General features: G+C 39.6%; 1 protein-coding gene across 1 annotated transcript in view; it reads left to right on the forward strand.

Moving 5' to 3' along the window:
• The window catches only part of cacna2d3a (calcium channel, voltage-dependent, alpha 2/delta subunit 3a), a 124,863-nt gene that overhangs the window by 15,759 nt on the left and 88,747 nt on the right, over positions 1-20,357 (forward strand). Inside the window, exon 3 of the mRNA XM_062426865.1 lies at positions 11,448-11,564. Within this exon, the coding sequence (XP_062282849.1) occupies positions 11,448-11,564 (117 nt within the window). The remainder of the gene's footprint in view (positions 1-11,447; positions 11,565-20,357) is intronic.

Consider the following 20,357-nt stretch of genomic DNA (forward strand, 5'->3'; position numbering starts at 1 on the left):
TCAAAGTGCAATTATTTCAGACAGTCTCTCACCCTCACTCACTCCTTTTCCCTTGTTTCTGCTCAAACACGCACACTCAGACACACATGCAGTAATGGCCTAGTGACACAGTGGCAGAAAACAGAATTAACTTCAACCAGATGATGCCTCTTTTCACTTTTTCTCTCCTCACCTCCTTGTCTTTCCACCCCCGCTCCTCTCCTCCTCCCCCTAAAGCCATGTTGGCTGTAATTACAAACATGGCTTTGGGGAATCAGTGGTCCTTTATAAGAAAAGATGACACTGCAAGACGTTTGTTCTCCTGAACATGTTTTAGGAAAATACATGCTCACACACACTGAAGGCACAAGGATGTAGCTTGCATTAATGAACACATACAAGCACCTGGAATTATATAAACAAAGAAAGTGCACTCTGTGTTTCATCTAGAGGGAAATTACTTCCTAGTTGTGCATTTCTGTTCTGGGATCCAGTTAAATTATTCAGCGAGAACTATCATTGACATATTTAACATTTTAACAACTAGTATTAAGTATTCTGTCACATAAATATATAATATTCTCCACATGTTGGAAAAAATATAATTCATATAGATTAGGCTGTACATTTTTTATGCCAGATAGGGTTAACATTTTTTAGTTGTGAATGGCATCATTGATATTGAGGGGTACTGTTGAGGTGCAGTGGTAGAAGATGTATTTAGATCCTTTAGTTAACAATACCACAATCGAAAGTGCATCAATTTAAACTAAAATTTATACATATAGAATTTTTACTTAAAGGGGAACTCCACTGATTGTTCATATCAAAGTCTGCTTACAGGTCTTTGAGAGCACTATGTAAAAAAAGTTGTATATAGCCTTTTTATGGAGTAGCAGAAGGAGCTGTGTGAAATCTAATAAACTGCCTCAAGTGATGTCACTTGAGTCAGCCTCAGTTGAAACTGAAGACTATAAGTGAAAAAAATGTAGCGATGTGACATTTGAAAGAATTGAGGTCATCAGACCTCTGTAGGTCACTCAAGGCTACTTCAGCCGTTACTAACACAACACACCCGAACCTCTGATTGAACTGTGGGTGCTCATGTTGCATTGTGGTTTAGGTAGGTTTTGCCAGGGAAGAATAATCATATAAAGACAATATGTCTGGTTCTGCTAAATCAGTTTTGATCCTCTTTTTTTTTTTAAATTTTTTTTAACTTTTCATTGTGAGTCTGAATGTTGTAGGAGTGCAGTGCTAAATTGATGGACTAATCTTTGAAGTAAACATAAATAAAGTATTACTTATACAGGCATAATGGTGCCTATATTATCTATATGATTGGATTATTAATACTGATGCATTAATGTGTAAGCAGCATTTTAATGTGGTAACTGGAGGGGCTACTTTTAACTACCTTCTACAGTGTTGTTTAGTTTGAATAACAATACATCATATTTCATAATATGTCTTGTAGGTAAAATCTTAAACTATTAACTAACATAAATTGCACAAGTATATTGAAAGTATATTTCCCAATTTTTGGTGTGTAACTGCTTATTATTGTACATTTTAAGTGTATTATGTATTGTAATAAGTACAGTTATTAGAATCTTACTATGGATCAAAATTATTTTGAAGAATAATGTATTTAATTTGTCTGTAAATATTTAATTCAATATCCAAATAGCATTTTTGATGGAAAAATGAAAGAAGTATTAATTTTGTGAAGAGTAGCAGTAAATAGCTGGCTCTTGATAATCTATGTTTTTCCTTCACCCTTTTCATTTTTTAAACCTTTAGTTTTTTCACTTCCTTGTCATTAAGCATTAGTACTCTGGAGTGATGTCATTTTTTTTTTCCATCACTAGAAAACATTTCATGTTCATAAGGAACTGTCTAGTGTTTGCTTGTGTCGTGGACTCATCGAGAGTCTGTGAACTTATTGGTCTCTGTGTTGTCTTGTTTTCTCTCCTGGCCTCCTCCAACACACACACACACACACACACACACACACACACACACACACACACACACACACACACACACACACACACGTGCACACTCACAGAGGTTTCTCTGAGCCTTGTCTCTTTTGTTCATCAAACCACTCATCCACTTGTAGCCAGACAAGCAGGAAGAAGCAAACAAAACAAACAGGGCTGTGTTTTTTTGTGAATGAAAACCAAACAATGCAGATCAAACAAGATACTGTAGCGCACACAATTGTAATTCAGAGTATGCTTTGCTACTTGGCACATGCTTTTAAATTACCATTTTTCGCTTTTCTGCTTTGAATGCTCAATTCAATTTAGTAAGCCAGAGAGGCAAGAAACATCCCAGCAACAAACAACAAAATCAATAACACTGTTTATATTATGACTTTCAGTCATTTACATTTACAATATATGTTTCATCTTCAATAGTTACTTACAAATTATGATTTGTCCATTTAACATTCTAACAAGTGCTGAAAAAATTCTATAACTAATGAGTCAAGAGTATTTATATGTGCGCCAGTGCACGGATGCTGGAGGATGAACATGCACGTTTTAGCTTGTGTGTGTGTGTGTGTGTGTGTGTGTGTGTGTGTGTGTGTGTGTGTGTGTATGTGTGTTTATGTGTGTGTGTGAGAGAGAGAGAGAGAGAGAGTGGGCCAAGATAAAGTGGGATCTGGTGACGCGTAAAATGAGCTGGGATTTGGGGGACTGGGGTTCAGTCTTAGTGTGAAATGAAGTTTTTCCCCTTCATTAATCACTTTATTATCAAACCCAGAGGATTCAAACACATATTATGTCATTCACATGTCTACACTGTAATGGTCCATCATGGAGGCTGACCAACAGACTGACACAAAGTAAAACAGTTTGTGTACCTATCCTACCTACCACAGAGAAACGTTTCATAGTAGAGTTGCCTTCCTCTGCATATATCTCACTGATCCTTTATACCTCTCATATTTATTGAGTTTTATATGGGTGTTGGTCTGTGTGCGTGCATGCAGGCTTGCACATGTCACTTTTTCTGTTTGCTAAAGGAAAGCATGGATATAGAGATTGTGGCCTTTGATTTCTGTCCCACAGTCGGAGCACTGTGCAGGAGAGATTAGCAGCATCAGCTCATTCATGTGATGCAGCACAGCAGAGGGATGATGGGGGAGAAAAAAAAGAAATGGATTGAGATAAAATAGCCTGTCCAACGTGTGTCACCACTTTTTGTCTCTGTCTTCAACACAGTCGTGACTCCTTTCTGAAGTGGACACATGAGGTTGCCTACAGCAAATAGTTTTATTTTGTGCAGTAAAGCTGAAAAGTTGATTGCTGCTTGCTAGGGACTGGGTTGTCGTTTCCGAGGCAGAACTTTGTATAGTTGGTGCAACAAAGTGAGGCACTGGTCAATGGCAAGCTGACTAAAACAGAAGTAAGTTATAAACATTCAGACAAAAGTATGTTTACACTGTTAAAAACCTGTCTGTTCATTTGTGTTTGTGTTAGCGACCCACGAGTCTAGCGTATTGTTGTTATACGTCATCAAGCGTGCGCCAGTTAATTTCCCATGCTGCGTTCATGCAGGCTCGGAAATGCTGAAGCCTACAGAACAAACATCGGTTATAAAAACCGATGCGATACTTCCCGATATTATATTTTTAAGTAAATATCGGCCAATAATATCGGAGGGCCGATATAATCGGACATCCCTAAATGTAAGGAATTTTAGGCCAGCATTCAGGTGCACAAACCTGAGGTTTAACCAGCAAACACAATCTTGCTTCAGGGAAAGGGAAAGAAACACAATTTTTTGCTCAACAGCAAGTAGTTCAAAAGCAAGTCATTCTTTTTCAGTGGCATTTTACGTTGAAAAAATGGTGAGGAAATAACTACAGAGGCATGACCAGAAAATTACATGATTTTACAATTTGACTAGATAAAATATAGCAATGTGACTCTCAATACAAAAGCTGTTTGCAGGCTGAGGAATAGCAATAGGAGGAGGAGGGTGCCATTTGCCAGGGAACATTGTTCGTGTTTTTAGTAAATGCAAGAGGAAGGTGAGCAGAAGATGACTGGAGGAAGAGTGGACACAAGGGTAAATGTCTGAATACGTAAATGCAAAAAAGTATCACACCATTCACAGTTAAATTAAACAGTTCAGCAGCAGTGAGCTATGCACCAAGCCTTTGATTCACAATAATATCCAGCCCCAACCATTAGAAAATGACCTAATGGAATCATAATACAAATACATACCACACTTAGATAAAAATTAACTATAATTCTTTGACCCACCAATTCAAAGCTCACTTGATGAGAAAGGACGCAAACTTTGGCAGTGGTTTTTTAAAATCCTGTAGCTGTTAGTTATATTGGCTCGGCTGGGTAAGTTGAACTTTACCACACTGTATAGATGAATTCCACTGCTTTCATGTTTTGTAATCTTCTCAGAAAGATGATTGAGAGCCTGAAAACCTTCTCTTGACAAAGTGCCATCTCATACAAAAGCATGCATGGGAATCAAAACGGTGCCTTCTTGGACAAGCTAACACCTAGCCATCTTTTCTTGGAGAACCAATCCACATTAAATCTGCATTTTTATTTTTATTTTTATTTATTTTTGCCTGCGCTTTGGTTTCTGGTTTACAATGTCCCACAGCTGGTGGGCACCAAGGTATTTAATCTCACACTTTCTTTTAAAGGAGTATAACATTTTTTCCAAAACATAATCCATTGCATTCATGATGGCAGTTACTTTTCAGGAGAAATACAACTTCTGCTCACTGCTAACTACAAGTGAACGACAAGTTACTAAGCAAAAATAGCCAATAAAATAGCTGCGGGGCAACAGGCAATCAGCCCCCCTTGGCATCAAGTTTATGCCATTTAGTTTAATTGCCAAAGGCTTTGGTCAGAGAGGGGGGCTAAACACACACAGCAGCTTCTATAGTCAAATGTAGTTAAAAACACCCTATTAAAATTATTGTATCAAACATTACATTTTACAAAAATAATATAATAATAATAAATACATTTACTTAATATGAAATACAAAGTAATTTATTTCTAATTCATTCAGTGTTACTGAAACCACTTTTCCCCCACCCTGTGGGTGTGACTTTTTCTCACGTTCCTCAAATGACCTATTGCCACTGATACCTCTGACACAGGGTGACTGCTCAGCAGAAGATGAGCAGCTACACTAGCGGCTCCAGGACTTGTGATGTACCTTTCAAGTGGCAATGACCAAGGACCTGTATTTTAATGAGCAAAATCTTGAAAATCAATTACATAAAGCAACTCAATTTTAACATATAATATGTTTATTGCATTAGCGTAAGTCAGTTTTCTAGCCAGCCACGTGGAATGTTTCTGAGGCAAGGAGATCAGAGCATACAAATGAGTACATAGCAGCAACCCTGGATCATTCTGTCTGTCTCAAAGACACTTTAGCTGGGCTCATCAACACAAATGCCTGAATCTGACTCCTTGGGTCGTCTTCTCATTCACTGCACCACTATCCTGCTGTTAAAGTTGGCACTGAAGCCCGTTACAGAAGCTTTGCTCTTCCCTCTCCTGGGAAATGGTGGTTCTGGATGTATGTCAGTTGGCTTTCCTGTGATGATGATGTGAAGTGAAGAGGATAGCTTTAGGCTAATTGGGCCGGGTCTGCTCTGGTCAGCCTGACTGAACATAGTGCTGCAGACAGCCTGTGGTCAGCTGGACCCGCTTAGCCTCTCACAGACCACACAAACGTGATCACAAACACATAAACAGTTCTGAAGTCTGTAATATCTGTCAGTTTTGGGTTTCAGTTTCATGGACAAGGATTTAGTGGAGCTGTAGACAAAAATAATTGGTTTCAATCAAAAAGACTTTGGAAATTTCTTTACAGAGAATAATTCTCATCTATGACTGCATCCATAAAGTCAGCCCATTCATTTTTATAATTAGCAAGAAAGTGGATGCAGTGCAGAAGAATAGCAATGTGTGAGGAAAGCAGGAAATAAAGCAACTAGAGAGAAGAAACTCTAGGCAGACAGTGAAGGGGGAAGGAGAAACAATTTGTGAAGAAACCAGTGGAGCCAGTTCAGGTTTGAGCCACCGCTGACCTGTCAGTTTTAACAGCCCACCACAGCCGGCCAGGAACCAGGATTGGCTTAAAACCTGTATTTTCTGTCCCTCTGACATACTGCGGTTGTCAGTAAGCCAGTGAGATTATCCCACTGCTTTTCATATGGTTGTGGTTGCTGTGATTTGGCTTCTGAGTCATCAACCAGTCACTTTGATTTGCCACAGACAATGTTACTTGAGGCTGCAATTAATTTGCAGCACTGTTGGGTGAGGGACTAAGGTTTGTCAGAATATATGTAAAACTTGAGATTGTGGTTATACAGAAAAGATTTGAAGATCTGTCTGTCTGTCTGTCTGTCTGTCTGTCTGTCTGTCTGTCTGTCTGTCTGTCTGTCTGTCTGTCTGTCTGTCTGTCTGTCTGTCTGTCTGTCTGTCTGTCTGTCTGTCTGTCTGTCTGTCTGTCTGTCTGTCTGTCTGTCTGTCTCCAATCTTTACCACATGTGACAGAAGAAAGCAATTTTGGATGGCTGCATCAGGGCTTTTGAACATAATTTTGATACTCCAAACTGTTTGGCCATGACATACAAATGAATTTGGCAGTGAAGGCACCACTTCGGCAGCGTTTCAAAGAGTTCAGTATTATGGCTGTGAAAGCTGTGTTGAAGCTACGATATGGAGATAGGATGAAACAATGATTTCCTTTTATGATTTAAGTGCAACCTTTCTTGGCCTCTTACTGTCTGTAGCTCTTCCATGTGCCTGCTGCTCATTGCTCCACGTGTCTTTAAATCTCTCTCCCAGCTCCCCGCAAAACACGAGGTTAACCCCCCAACTTTTCATTATACTGTAAGTTGGACAGTTATCTCTTCTAAAAGTACCTTGATGAATCAGACCCTCTTTTCTCTAATCTCTGTAATTGCTATGAAAAAAAAACCCCTCTAACTTAGCTCTTATTTTAATTCTTTTCCAGGTAATTCTCTCTTACCTGATCTCTATGGCATCACAGGAATATTCTGCCTTCAGACTCTGGCCCTTGCACTTGTTATAATTGGTTGCTTGTAATGAATTATGTAGTAATAAACTGATTTTAACTTAATCTGTTGCCTTGTGCAGTGTAAATCATTTAGCTTACTATTGACGCCATACTTTTTTAAATTCAATGCAAATTTTGTGATTTTATCGTGCTTCCCTCCATGTGTCTACCTGCAACTCTTCAAATACAGATTGCATTTCACACTACCCTCTGACCTCCCACTTCAGTATTATCTCTCCACACTTGTTCATCCATCAACCTTAATGTCGCTCCACCTTCCCTTTCCTCCCCATGTAACTTGTCTTTGCATGGGCTGAATCTCTTTCCATGACACAGTGTTTGCTCTTGCTATCACAGTCTTTCTTATCTATCTCTCCCTGTTTCTTTTTGTTTCCCTTTATCACATTTTCCCTTTTTGATCTGTTTGTCTGGCTGTCTTTCTAATGGGATGGAGGAAATGCAAGGGTGCCCAGTTTGTACAAAAATAAACAAAGCAATATACCCATAATTCATAATTTTCTCAAAAGATAGCACTCAGTGAGCAGTGTCAACTGACAATGTCCTTTTTTGTGCTTTATTGTTTCCGCTAAGGACGTTTTAATTAATTGACATGCACAATACAATGACTTGTCTTAGTTGTTCACTCAAACACAGAAGAACATTTTGCTCAGCCTCTCTGCCTTTACTTTTCACCAACCAAGAATTCACCATAGGCGTTGCTAATAAGGGACTACGTAAGGCCAGTGGTGTAGTGGTTCCTGGAGAAGTGGGTATACTCTCATTTTTGCCTTTTTTTTAACGCAGCCCAGAAAAATGCCCTGTTTTGGAAACAGTGACATGTAAGACTACTCTATTTAGTTTACCCACAAATCTGTCAGTAATATTTGCTCATTGTCACATAATTTCTGCTGCTTGATGTCAGGGAGGAAGGATTATGAAATTACTAAACCAATACTGGCCCACAGACTTGTGAGAGACAACTATGCATTTTGAGTGAACTATTAGTCCATCTACACTGTGGATGGACTAAGGAATAGGAATGACACCTATTCTCTCACTTGGCAAGTCTGTAGTTTCTTTTGTAAACTGTCTCTTTGAACAGCTGATTTTGATCAGGAGCAGGTATTAATGGTCACACAGGCAGCCTGCATGAAGGTACAATATAAATGAGGCAAACATGGTGTTTCAGTTATTTTTTGAACATTTATTTAAATAAAATACTAAAGATCTGAATTTTGAAAATGCATCCGTGTTCATATTTCACCTTAGATACAAAAAAAACATATCATTCTCTTCCACACATCAAAATCAATCAGATAAAGTCAAAAGTGCTTTCTTCTTGAATTGATGCTTTAATAGAAACTGTCATGACAGCTTTGTGACGTAAAGAAGATGCCTCGTCAATTAGGACAGCTAATTTAAGGATGATGCTATAATGCTACTGACGATTTTGTTCTGCATCTCACTGGCAACATGTTGTATTATTTGTGTTGCACTGTTCTCTGTGTCCAATGTTTCAGAAGTTACCCAAACTAGCAATCTACCTAAACTTACCAGTTCATTGTATATCCTAAAGGCAAATCATTTAAAGTAAACTTGTAAAAGTAAATTTGTCGGTTGCAATATTTACCTCGGCATGGCCCGCCCTTCCCTGCCTCCGATTGGCTCATCAGTTTACTGATTAGATTGACAGCGAGTACTAGCCAATTAGAGGCAGAGTAGCGTGGGTCATGGCTTCACCATCCTAGGGAAAAATGGGCAATTTGGCTCGCAGATACTACTGAATGGTGCGCATCAGGGTACATTGAGAAGTGGGTATACCCAATGCTTACTGAAAAATAAGTGGGTATACACTGTATACTTGCGTATACCCTGGACTACACCACTGGGTAAGGCTAAGCCTCCCCAAAATTGTCATAGAAATATTATGCTGAAGCTTTTTCTGAATTATTTGGCTTGTTGATTTTTATTTGGATGCAATGGCTAACAGGTTATTTTGGTGAGGAAGAGCAAACACGCGAGAGAGAAAGACAGCTCAGAGACCAAGTGGGAGAGACAGAAGCCTCTTGTTAATGATTATAACGACCAACGCAAGCAGTAGTCTGACTGTTCCCTGAATTGTTTTGCCTGTCTTTGTAATTTGGTGCCAAGCGCAGCATGCATGGTTTATTCAGATGAAGCAGTGCAAAGCGAGTTGTTGGTGTTGCTGTGCTGAGGAATACATGTCTCAAAACCACATCTGCTTCTGGAGCAATGTCACTCAACTGGCACCTCAGTGATTTAATCAATAACAGCAAAATTAAATTATTTCAGCAAATGCACAGAAATAACAGCATAATGCTTATAATATGAATAAGGTATATTTAATCAAACACTCCCCAGCCAATAGATGTGTTTAAATCGACAACAAATATAAAGTTTAATGTGATTAAAGCAGTAAAGTAGCCTGCATTGATTTATAAATTAATATGATTGATTCTGACAGTATCTTTTGTCCACAGATGCTTCATGAAAAGCTTCACCTTCAGGTCATTAAATCCCTGCAGCCATCTAAAGGCAGCAAGACACATTTAATCTGCTGCCTCTATACACTTCAGACTGGTCAGTTAGAGCTCAGCATTCCGCCTGTTATGCCGGACACATCGGATTAACTGAGCTCTTTAATCCTCTGGGTCATGAAACTTCTCTCTATCTTTGTTTGCAGTTTTTCAGCGCCTTACATCATTAATACTGTTGCATCACATTTTGCGTTATGATGTGACAATGTTCCAAATGAGTGAGAGCGTTACATTGATATCATCATATAAACAGCTTCACCAAAGTATTTTTTTATTCATTTTGTATTTATTTAATTAATTGTTAAAAAACAGTAACACATTATGTGTTGTGTCTTCACTTTGTGCTGCTCTCCAACCCCATCACTGACTTTTAGCATCTCCAAGTATGATTTCCTGGTGCCGCCTGTGGAATTCACCCTTATCAAAAGTTTTCATATGAAGCAGAAAAATATTCTCCCTGTTTGGTGATGTCCTACCGTTTTTCAGATGATCGCCTAAATCCAAAAGCTGCTGCCTGAGTGTCTGATGCTGTACCCATTTCCCTCCTCCTACCGTGATCTCTCTCTCTTCACCCCACTCTCCATGTGTGTTGGTGCACAGGAACAGCTATATGAGAATGTGTCTAAGCAGTTTGGCATAACATTAGAGAGGGCATACCATTTGATATGGCGGTAATCTTCTGTTAAATCCCCCAAGAGTGAAACACAGCCGCCTCCAGCTTTGCGCAGATTTCGAAAATGGTTTTCTTTTCTTCTTCCTTTTTTTTTGTACAAGTGTTCTCCCTTGCTTAGATCATCTGCTTGTATGTGTGTGTGTGTGTGTGTGTGTGTGTGTGTGTGTGTGTGTGTGTGTGTGTGTGTGTGTGTGTGTGTGTGTGTGTGTGTGTGTGTGTGGCATGTATGGGTGGGGTATTAGCAAGACTTAATGTCACTGTCCCCAGTTAAGGCGCTGGTTATACTAAGAACCCAAGAGTTGGTTTATAGCAGAATAATGTGATTTAGTGTAGTACAGATACCAAGGGCAGTGGAGTGTCATCAATGCTAAATGTGTTTTTGGTAAAAACTTGAAGGTGGCTGATAATACTCTTGGCTTAGCTGAATAGTTTCGTTTATATGTAGATTAGTATGGAGAAGTAACTCTTACTAAGCTATATTCCACTTTTGAACCACTTATAATATATTCTTAGTACTTTGTAGAATAGTTCTGTGTTTATGCTGTAACTCTGCTTCTCTATATTGTAATTTTATTCCTACTACATCTGTCTAATCTGTGTACACAGCGCTTATTGCGTGCCTGTTCATCCTGGAACAGGAATTCCCCCTCTGATGCTCTTCCTCAGTTGTCTCTAAGGGGAGATCGTTTTATGCTCTAGACAGCCCGTTCACACCAATTTTGTGATTTTGGTTTATATAAATAACGTGACTTGACTCGGTATTTATGTATGTAGAGTTTGTAGAATTATGTTTTTATCATTTGCTCGCCCCCATAAAAACCCTACAAATTATGAATGTTTTCTCAACATAATTATAAGATATGTTTTAAGACATTAAACTCATGATTTAAGCAGTTAGAATATGGCATGATTTTCACCTTGCTTGGGCTGAGAAATGTTATTTTTCAGATGTGAGCAAAACAATACTTCATAACATTGTATCCAAGATCACTAACATCATTTATATGGACACTGAACATCAGTGCACACTGGAAAATGAATCCCATAAACTATTACATGCAGTGTTTAGCAAAGTAAAATGTGCCTTTTTTTGTGAACCAAGTGTAACCTGATAATATGGATGTGTGGTTTTCTTTCAGAAATACAAGGAGTTTGAGCGGGCAGTGCGGGTGCAGGAGATTGATGGGCTGCGGCTGGTAAAGAGGCTGGCAGAAGACATGGAGGAGATGTTCCACAAGAAAGCCCAGGCGATGAAGGTACTTGTTTCTACCTGAATCTTCATCCATCACACTAAACATAACCTTCCTTACAATTAGTGTTCACATTATAAACATACTCATAAAAGAAATACAAAATATAAGTATAAGAAAACGTAAAAACCAAACAAAAACAATTTAATTATGTTATGTATAATCTACAGGTCATATGTACATTACATATAACAAACGACAAACTATTTTGGGGGGAATTCTGTTATCAGAGAGGCTGGAATTGAAAAAGCAAAGGTACCAGACTGAGCTCAGTGACGCCACTTTATTGGTATTGGATGTCTGAGGAAATGCGTAGTGTCACATTGCTACAGTGAAACCAGACACATTATGTGTCTGGTGTGTGTGAAAGAGAGGGTGTCAGGGCTGAGATGACAGACAGAGAGAGGCTGTGATGCACCCATCGGTGTCTGTGTCACTTCATTGATCTGCTCAGTCTAAACATTAGTATCTAAAAGGCCACTTTAGGACAAGGCCCTAAACCAAAACTAAATCCATTTATTTTTTTGTGTGTGGTTAGCCCATTTTGCTCAAATGTGCATGTTTATCTGGGTGTATGTAATTGTCAGTGGTGTCTTTTGTTTTTAAAAGATTAGTGGACTGAAGCAGTAATACAGTAACAAAGTACCAACTTTACTTGATACATAAGTACATTTCAGGTGGAATATTGGAATAATATGGAAATTGTACTTTTTACAGTTACATACAAGTACATTTATTCGACAACTGTAGTCACAAGTTATCTTGTAGGTTAAGCTTTTACATACAAAACATATCATCTGCATATAAAATATGCATAGTTATATTTAATGAATGTAACATTCAGAGTAGAATAGCATTCACATTAGACATAATGGTTCATGTGATAAAATATACTTAACTTTTGATACTTAACTCCATTTTGTTGACAATAGTTTTACATTTTCAATGCAGGACTTTAACTCATAACGGTGTGTTTTACATAGTGGTATTTTTATTATATGTATGTGTGAGCATGTCTGTGGAAGCGTGCCCGTTGTAACAGGTGCAGTTCAGGATGTGTCCACAGTGCACTGCCTCTCTGGCTGCAGCTTTAGCTCCAGGTGATAGATCCTATCACAACAACATGGTGCTGTTAACAGAAATTGGATTTCTCTCTGAGAGCCTGGTCCAAGGATACAGGCTGAAAGGGGAATGAGGCAGGGAGAGAGCGGGGCACAGATAGCGACAACCCATTTCCATGCTTTAGCTTTGCTTGTACCTGTGTTCCTTATTTTTACATATGATACCTTTGATTGTGTGACCATGCCTGTTTCACAGTGTTTCATCCACTTTGAAAGTGTTCACATCTCCATCTGTCCACATGCGTAACGCTCTGAACTGAGCACACAGAGAAGAGGAAGTATTCATGCTAATATGAGTCATCTGACATTTCAAAAATATGACTCCTACTCTTACACAATAATTGCTGGCACGGAAGCAAGGTTCTAATTGAATATTGGTACTGGTTATGTTGTTAGCTCCTGTAATAGAAAATGGAGGAATTAATCATTTTTCTAATAATAATGAACATTGTTTCAGAATTAAACCACTGCTATATGCTTTCCAAACCAAGATTAACTGTATTAACTTACGTAACTGTCATTTTCTCATTACAGAGAGACATGCCTCAACTGGCTGATAAATCTACTTGTTGACAAGAGTAATTTTCTTTGAGCTGCGAGATTAGATGTATTGAATCTAGTAACATAGTTGTCTGCGTGCGCCATCTCATTGTGAGTGTGTTAAACCCCTGGAGATATGAGGACTCTGCTAGGTAATGGCTTCTCTAAAGCCGACTGCCCGGATGCTGGATGCCTGATAATTGTTCATCTCAGGGGGTTGTGTGTGCTTGTGTGTGTTCGTGTGTGTGTCAAGCAAAAGTTATGGGGGTTGATGAGAAGATGAGAGGGAATACTGGTCATTTGGTTGGTGGAATTTCACTTCAGCAAAGACAGATGGAAGTTGTAGGAGGAGGAGGAAGGTTAACTGTTATAGAAAAGAAAAATTGAAGAAAAGAGTGAAAGACAGGCCGCATGGACATGTCCATTGAGAATTTAACCCTTGTCCGCTGCTATCATGATTCCTCTTCACCTCCACCTTTCTCATTTTCTGACAGGTGGCCTTGTGATGAATTGTTAGTCTCAAATACACAATGGCAGTGTCCATAAATCCCTTTCACTCTTCTTCTCCATCTTTCTCCAATTTCTCTCTGCCTTTATTACCAAAACTCATCTGTCTGGCTTGTGTGCACATCCGCAGCTGTCCTTATGCATCCCTCTCTCCTTTGTCTGTCTCTCCCCTCGCTGTGCCGCCTCTTCCCATCTCTCTGCTTTTTGCTAAAGTATATGTGGCGCTTCAGCGATTCAATTTCCGTGCAGGCGCTCTCCCCTGTCCGTCAGCGTGGTTTTATCTCCCCGTCACCACGTCGATTCCCCCTCTTTATCGCTCGCCGCCACCTGCTGAGAAACAGCATTCTCTGCTGCTGTAAAAGTGTGCACCTGTAAATGTGTGTGTGTGGTAGTTGATGTCATTATTTTAAAGTGTGTTTAGGTGAAAGAAGGTTTGTGCTTTAATTCGTGTTTGTTATGATAATGCTTTTGATTTGAAGAAAGGGAGATGATATAGTAGTGAAACATAGTATTCATAGTATTTAACTTGGTGTTTGATTGTATTCATGTCCCTAATCGCTCTCCATTATCATCCTCACATTATTGTGGTAGGCATAGCCTCCTCTTTGTCTGACAGACACACACAAAAAAAACTTTAGGCAAGAGCAGTTGTGTTGTGTAGTTGTTTCAGCTAATTTAATTGTAGGTCCACTGCCATAGATGAGATAAAAAGGCCAATTAAACAATATTTCAAAGTAAACATGTGCTTGCAAGGACGTTGTGTGTGTCCTTTTGTGCAGCTTTTTGTGTGTTAATCCATAGGCATGTGTTTATTCCTTGGCTCAGCAAGCATCTTAGCTTGCCATTGTTGCTTTTTAATTACTATTAACTTCATCAGTTCCTGAGTATGTGGGATATTATCACTATCTATCAGACAGTGTCTCCTCTTCTCTCCTCACCTCTCCTCTCCTCTCCTCTCTTCTCCTCTCCTCTCCTCTCCTCTCCTCTCCTCTCCTCTCTCTCCTCTTCTGAATAAAGCTTGTCCGCTGGCTGGGAATGGCCACAACAGCAGACGGTTAAAAACAGTGAACATGTTGTTATCGAAGTTGAAAGGCATAGAGCTATTGTAATGCCCTCTTTGAAGTCAAGCACGGCTGTGTTTCATGTGACAAATGCACTTCAAAGCAGAGTGGATGCCTTGCTGCTAGGGCTGTTTCTCCTGTAATGGCATTTGGTCTCTGCTCTACCTGCTGATATCATTTACCTGTGGCAGCTACGCCTCTGTAGTCTTCAACATGATTACCAGTGTAGAGCAGAGGAAGTCTACATGGGTGTATGTTAAAAATAAAAGGCATACACAGGACTTTAAATGAAATTTCTCTGCCAGCAAGACCTCATATGAACTTTAATTTTCATTTGCTGACATGCACAGTGAATTTAAAATAGAAATATGGCATTTCAACAAACCATCCCCTGTAGTAGATGATTTGAATAAAGAGTTGTTTTCTCCTATTAGCAGCAAAGCATTTAATGGAAAAATGTTGTTAATTATAATTTTCTAGTTTTAGTTTTTGTCCTATCAACAACATTGTATCCAAGATGTTAATTGCTGAGAACATGATGACATTGCTAAAAAAAGTCAGATGATAATACAGATTTTGAACAAACCTCTAGGTTAACGTAAACATCCACGTGACAGTTAATAGACATAGCATCCAGTTTCAAATTTGGCCTCCTGTACCTGCCAGAGTAGTATGACAGGCATGTTTTTCCTGTACAATGAAACTTTTGATTTCACCTCCTAATAAAGTGGCTTGGAAATAAGGAAATAAGTTATAAAGAATTTAGCACAATAGAGCTGCAACTATTTATCAAAATCTATTAGTTGACTGACAAAATTATTCTGCACCTATTTTGATAATCGATTAATTGATTCAGCCGTTTTTCAAGCAAAAATACCCCAAATTCTCTAATTCTGCCCTCTTAAATATGGGAATTTGCTGATTTTTCTACAACATATATAACAATTAACAGAGTATCTTACAGTTTTGGGCTGTTGGTTGGACAAAACAAACAAATCAAAGGCATCCCCATCCCCTCTAAGAAATGGTAAATAGCCTGTTTCATTTTTTTACATTTCACAGACCAAGCTATTGTCTTTTTCAGCATTTTACCTGATAAGTTCTCTCCCCTAAAAACATTTTAGAACATTTTTTTATTCCTCATAGCGAACATATATGAGAGCTGAAGTAGCTTATTGCTGATTTTGCCAGTTTAACTGTTGTATAGTTCTGAGGGATTATAATGGTGTGGTCCAGCCCTGCAGGCTTGTCTTGCCCTTTTCTCCTGTCTGCCCTCCTCCCTGACACACAACACTGCCACACTGAGCTCATATCACTGCTCTCCTCATTTCCCTCATTTCATTAGCTGTCCTCAGTCTCAGATCATTGTGTCATGCCTATCTCTTTTCCTCTCTCTTACCCTCTCTCTCCGTGCATGTGTGTAAATGTCTGTTGAGAGTGATGGCCAGTAATGACAAGGCAGAGCCAGCCAGTAGATGTCAGGACAGAGACAATCGCTTCCTTCTCCTTTTCTCTGGTTGTTTTTCTGTCATCACAAAATCAAAGCTGGAGGGATGAAATTGTTTTCTAGAATGATGAAATGAGGATGTCGGAAAGAAGGATGGGAAAAGTAAATGTCAAGAAAAAATGTTCAGTCACAAGTTCAGTCTAAGCATTAAATGAAGGTGAAGAAAGTGTAAGGAATGGGGAAATACACAGCAAAAGCAGAAGGATGGCAGGGCTGTGTTAGACACCTCATATTCCCTTTCAGTCAGCAGAACTGCTGAGCACTTGTCAAGTATTGATTATTGTGACCTGAAGTTACAAAGCACACTACTCCCCTCCCTCTATCTGTCTTTCCTTCTCTCTTTCACTTGTATCTGTCGCTCTACCATGCCCCATCTACTTGGCTTGTACCCAATCTAAATGTGCAGAACAGAGGAAGCAAAGTGTCACAGAGCACTTTTCTATATTGTTGATGCTGCAACTTGCCTCTGGCTGGTTTGACAATATTAATTGCTGTCCCCAGTGCTATTGATGGCCGATTCAGCTCAGCCAAGCTCAAGCCTCGAAGGATCAGGCCTCTGGCAGACCCAAGACCCACAGGACCTGCCCTGATCCAGTAGGCCAAGGCTTAGTTTGCATTTCTTCTTACAGCTGAGGAACACATCTTTACATCTGGACAAGCAGGAGCCTGCCAAGCTGCTCAAGTGCAATAACTTATTGTACTTTATTCACATAAGGTCACGCCAACATAGTTGGTAGGATAGGGACTACCAAATGGGGTGTCTGGGGACCCCAAGAATAAACTACTGTAAGAAACCACCAACATAGCAACATTTATATCAAAACTTATTTCCCCTCAAAACATTATTAGTTATGTAATTGATGTCATCTGAAAAACAGGTCCTTATTATTTTAGGAAAGTTAGTTATTTTGCAAATTGTGTAAAATGAAAATTAAGAATCGTTGACAAAGCACATGAGGCATTTTTTGTCTGCTGCATCTGTGTCTGTCTCCTTCAAAATTACTAACAGAGTGCCCCTACACCCCCTGATAATGAGTAATACTTGAAATTAGGATCCATAGCAAACATGAACTCAATAAATACTTCCATCTATTAAAACTGCATAGGCAGGATTGAGTGCTTTTGCCTAGGGTCCCGCAGGACCCTACCTTGGAATTTTTTTTGAAAGCACTAAGTCAAAAAGAAACAGAAAACAATTATATTAACTCATTAGGAACAAATTAATTGACAGAGACATAAAACAATTGAAATGATAGAATAAAGCACCTGTGAGATATGACAAAAAATATACCTCTGGGTTCTGCAATTACCCCAGTCAGTAGGATTAGGGTTAAAACATATTTAGATGTGGGGAAAAGTGCCAAAGCTACTATTGGTGTTGCTTTAGGTATAGACACAGTTTTAACTTTTAGATCTTGATGAATTTGGGTTGTTGAGTTATGTATTGAAAAATAGCTCCTTAAGGCAAAATGTTCAGATCTCTTCAACAAATTGTAACTCCAAAAGGTGATTATACAGAGTTCAACAAGTTCAACTTGAAACCCAAAGTACAAACGCATGCTGAGCCAACAGCATGCAGCACCTCTGGGAGTCGTTGACTGTGGTCTTGTTCTCGGCTTCCTCAGTAGAACTTTTAGAATCAAGCCACTGCCCTCCCCTCCTCTTGGTGGAGGGAATGTGCCGAGGCGAGGCTTAATGTACTGCTCAAAAAAAGTCCTCAACTTCCGCTACCAGTCAATAATGTATGTGACTCCCCCGTCTACCCCACTTCTGCTTCTCTGACTGCGGCAGTTAGCATAGCTCAGCTATATATGACAGCCTTAGCTAACTTTCACGGCTTTAGTGTTGCATTCATAATGGATAGGCATTTGTTAAGGTCAGTGCTTTCAACCATCAGGAAATCCACCACACAGCAAGCGTAGCACAAGAACAATAAGCCAATCAAGTTGACAGCTAAATGAGGGGGATCGTTTATGAACTTTTGAAAGTGTAAACAAGCTGAATCCTTTGTCAGGCAAATCATAATCACAGGATGACAGATAATGAAAGGGGGTAGATGAGTGCAAATGTCAGTGTGTGTATGTGAATGTGTGTGTGAATGGGTGAATGTTGGCATGTAGTGTAAAGTGCTTTGAGTGGTCTGAAGACAGTGAAGAAAGTTGCTATATCAATGCATTAAACACTAGGGAACTGGGGTAGCATTAGGGAGTTTTTCAGGTTCAAAACTTCAGTCCAAACTGGTCAGAATCAAGGGTGGACCCAGTCCTGATTGATTTAGCATTTTTAACATGACATATGACTCTAATTCTAAGTAGATTTTCACATTGTTATACATTAAGTTCAAGTTCAAAGTACTTTATTGTCATTGCTACAAGAACAACGAAACAGCACAGCATCTCTAGAAAATAGGCAATAGAAGTAAGAAATTTGCAGAACTACAATTAATTAATAAATAAATAGATAGATGGCACCATACAGGACTAAAATCAATAAAGTGCAATAAAAATAAAAGTGCATGAGCTGATTGCAAATGTTGCAGCTAGTGCAGATGCCCCATCAGTTCAGTTCAAGTTATCTATTTAGGCCCCAGCAGTTCAATTCAAGTTATGTATTGGGTATATGGGGGAGCTGTTGAGGAGTCTTGCTTGTGGGAAGAAACTGTTTGTCATCCTGGAAGTCCTAGCTCTCACAGACCTGAACCTTTTCCCTGGTGGGAGCAGGTGGAACAGGTGGTGGGCAGGGTGAGAAGAGTCCTTAAGGATCCGGAGTGAACGCTGCAGGCAGCGGGAGGTGGAGCTAGTTCTAATGTCTGGCAGCTCAGTCCCGATGATCTTGCCAGCTGTTTTGATGACTCTCTGTATGGCTGCCTGTTACACCTTCGTACAGCTGAAGAACCAGGCAGCTATGCAGTATGTCAACACACTCTTGATGGCACAGCGGTAAAAGTTGATCAGCAGCTCCTGTGGTAGATTTTCTCTTCTTAGCTTCCTGAGGAAGAAGAGGCGTTGCTGTGCTTTCCCATTGACTGAAGCTGTGTTGGTGTCCCAGGACAGCTCCTCCGTCACTGTAACGCAGAGGAACCTAAAGCAGGTGACTCGCTCTGCCTCCTCGCCGCTGATGTAGAGTGGGGGATGGTTGCACCGACCTCCTTTGTCTTCTTGATATTAAGGCTTAGGTTGTGATCAGTGCACCAGAGTGCCAGGTTGTCTACCTCCCTCCTGTAAGCAGACTCATCGTTGTTTGAGATGAGGCCAAGCACTGTGGTGTCTTCTGCAAATTTAAAGATGTAGTTTGTTGGATAAGAGGGAGAACCATAGAATAAGAGAATACATCTTGTCATGGCTGACATTAATGTCAATAAATGCCATACCTCAGACTTTTCCTTTTGTTACGATACAGTAACTTATCTTGATGCTAATTTCACTCTTGTATGTATAGCCTAATTTCTTTGTAAACCTGACTGCTCAAAAAATATCATAGAAAGTGCTGGCAAGGCAGGGTGGCTAGATGTCAACACAGCACATTTTTTCTGTGTTCTGATCTAGGGAATAAAAACAAAAAATTGGCAAATAAAATGAACATGACAGAATTAAAAGAAAATGGAGCATGACTCGGCCGAGACCAGTCAGGTCAAGTCTAATCAGGTTTGTGCTGAGAATCAAAGCTCTGTGAATACAAGAGACCGGCAGAAGCACATCAGGGATCTGCAATCAGGTGGAGATGCCAGACTCATCCTCGAGCACAACCAAATCTAATACAGTTACCACAGCAAGTCTTGTTAGCTCTGTGTGTTCAGTCTTTACCCTGTCAACTACAGTGAAGGCTTGTGAATGTGTAAGTTTGAGTGTGTTTGTGTGTGTGTGTGTGTGTGTGTGTGTGTGTGTGTGTGTGTGTGTGTGTGTGTGTGTGTGTGTGTGTGTGTGTGTGTGTGTGTGTGTGTGTGTGTGTGTTTTCAGGGAGACAACAGGGCCTGCCTCTCTCACTGTGTCACTTTAATTACTGCTGTCATTTCGTAGCAAGCCCGAGTCTCGACAGAATGATTTGAGAAGAAAAGTCATTTCCT

Source organism: Scomber scombrus, chromosome 10 (assembly GCF_963691925.1).
Source record: "Scomber scombrus chromosome 10, fScoSco1.1, whole genome shotgun sequence".
Lineage (NCBI taxonomy): Eukaryota > Metazoa > Chordata > Actinopteri > Scombriformes > Scombridae > Scomber > Scomber scombrus.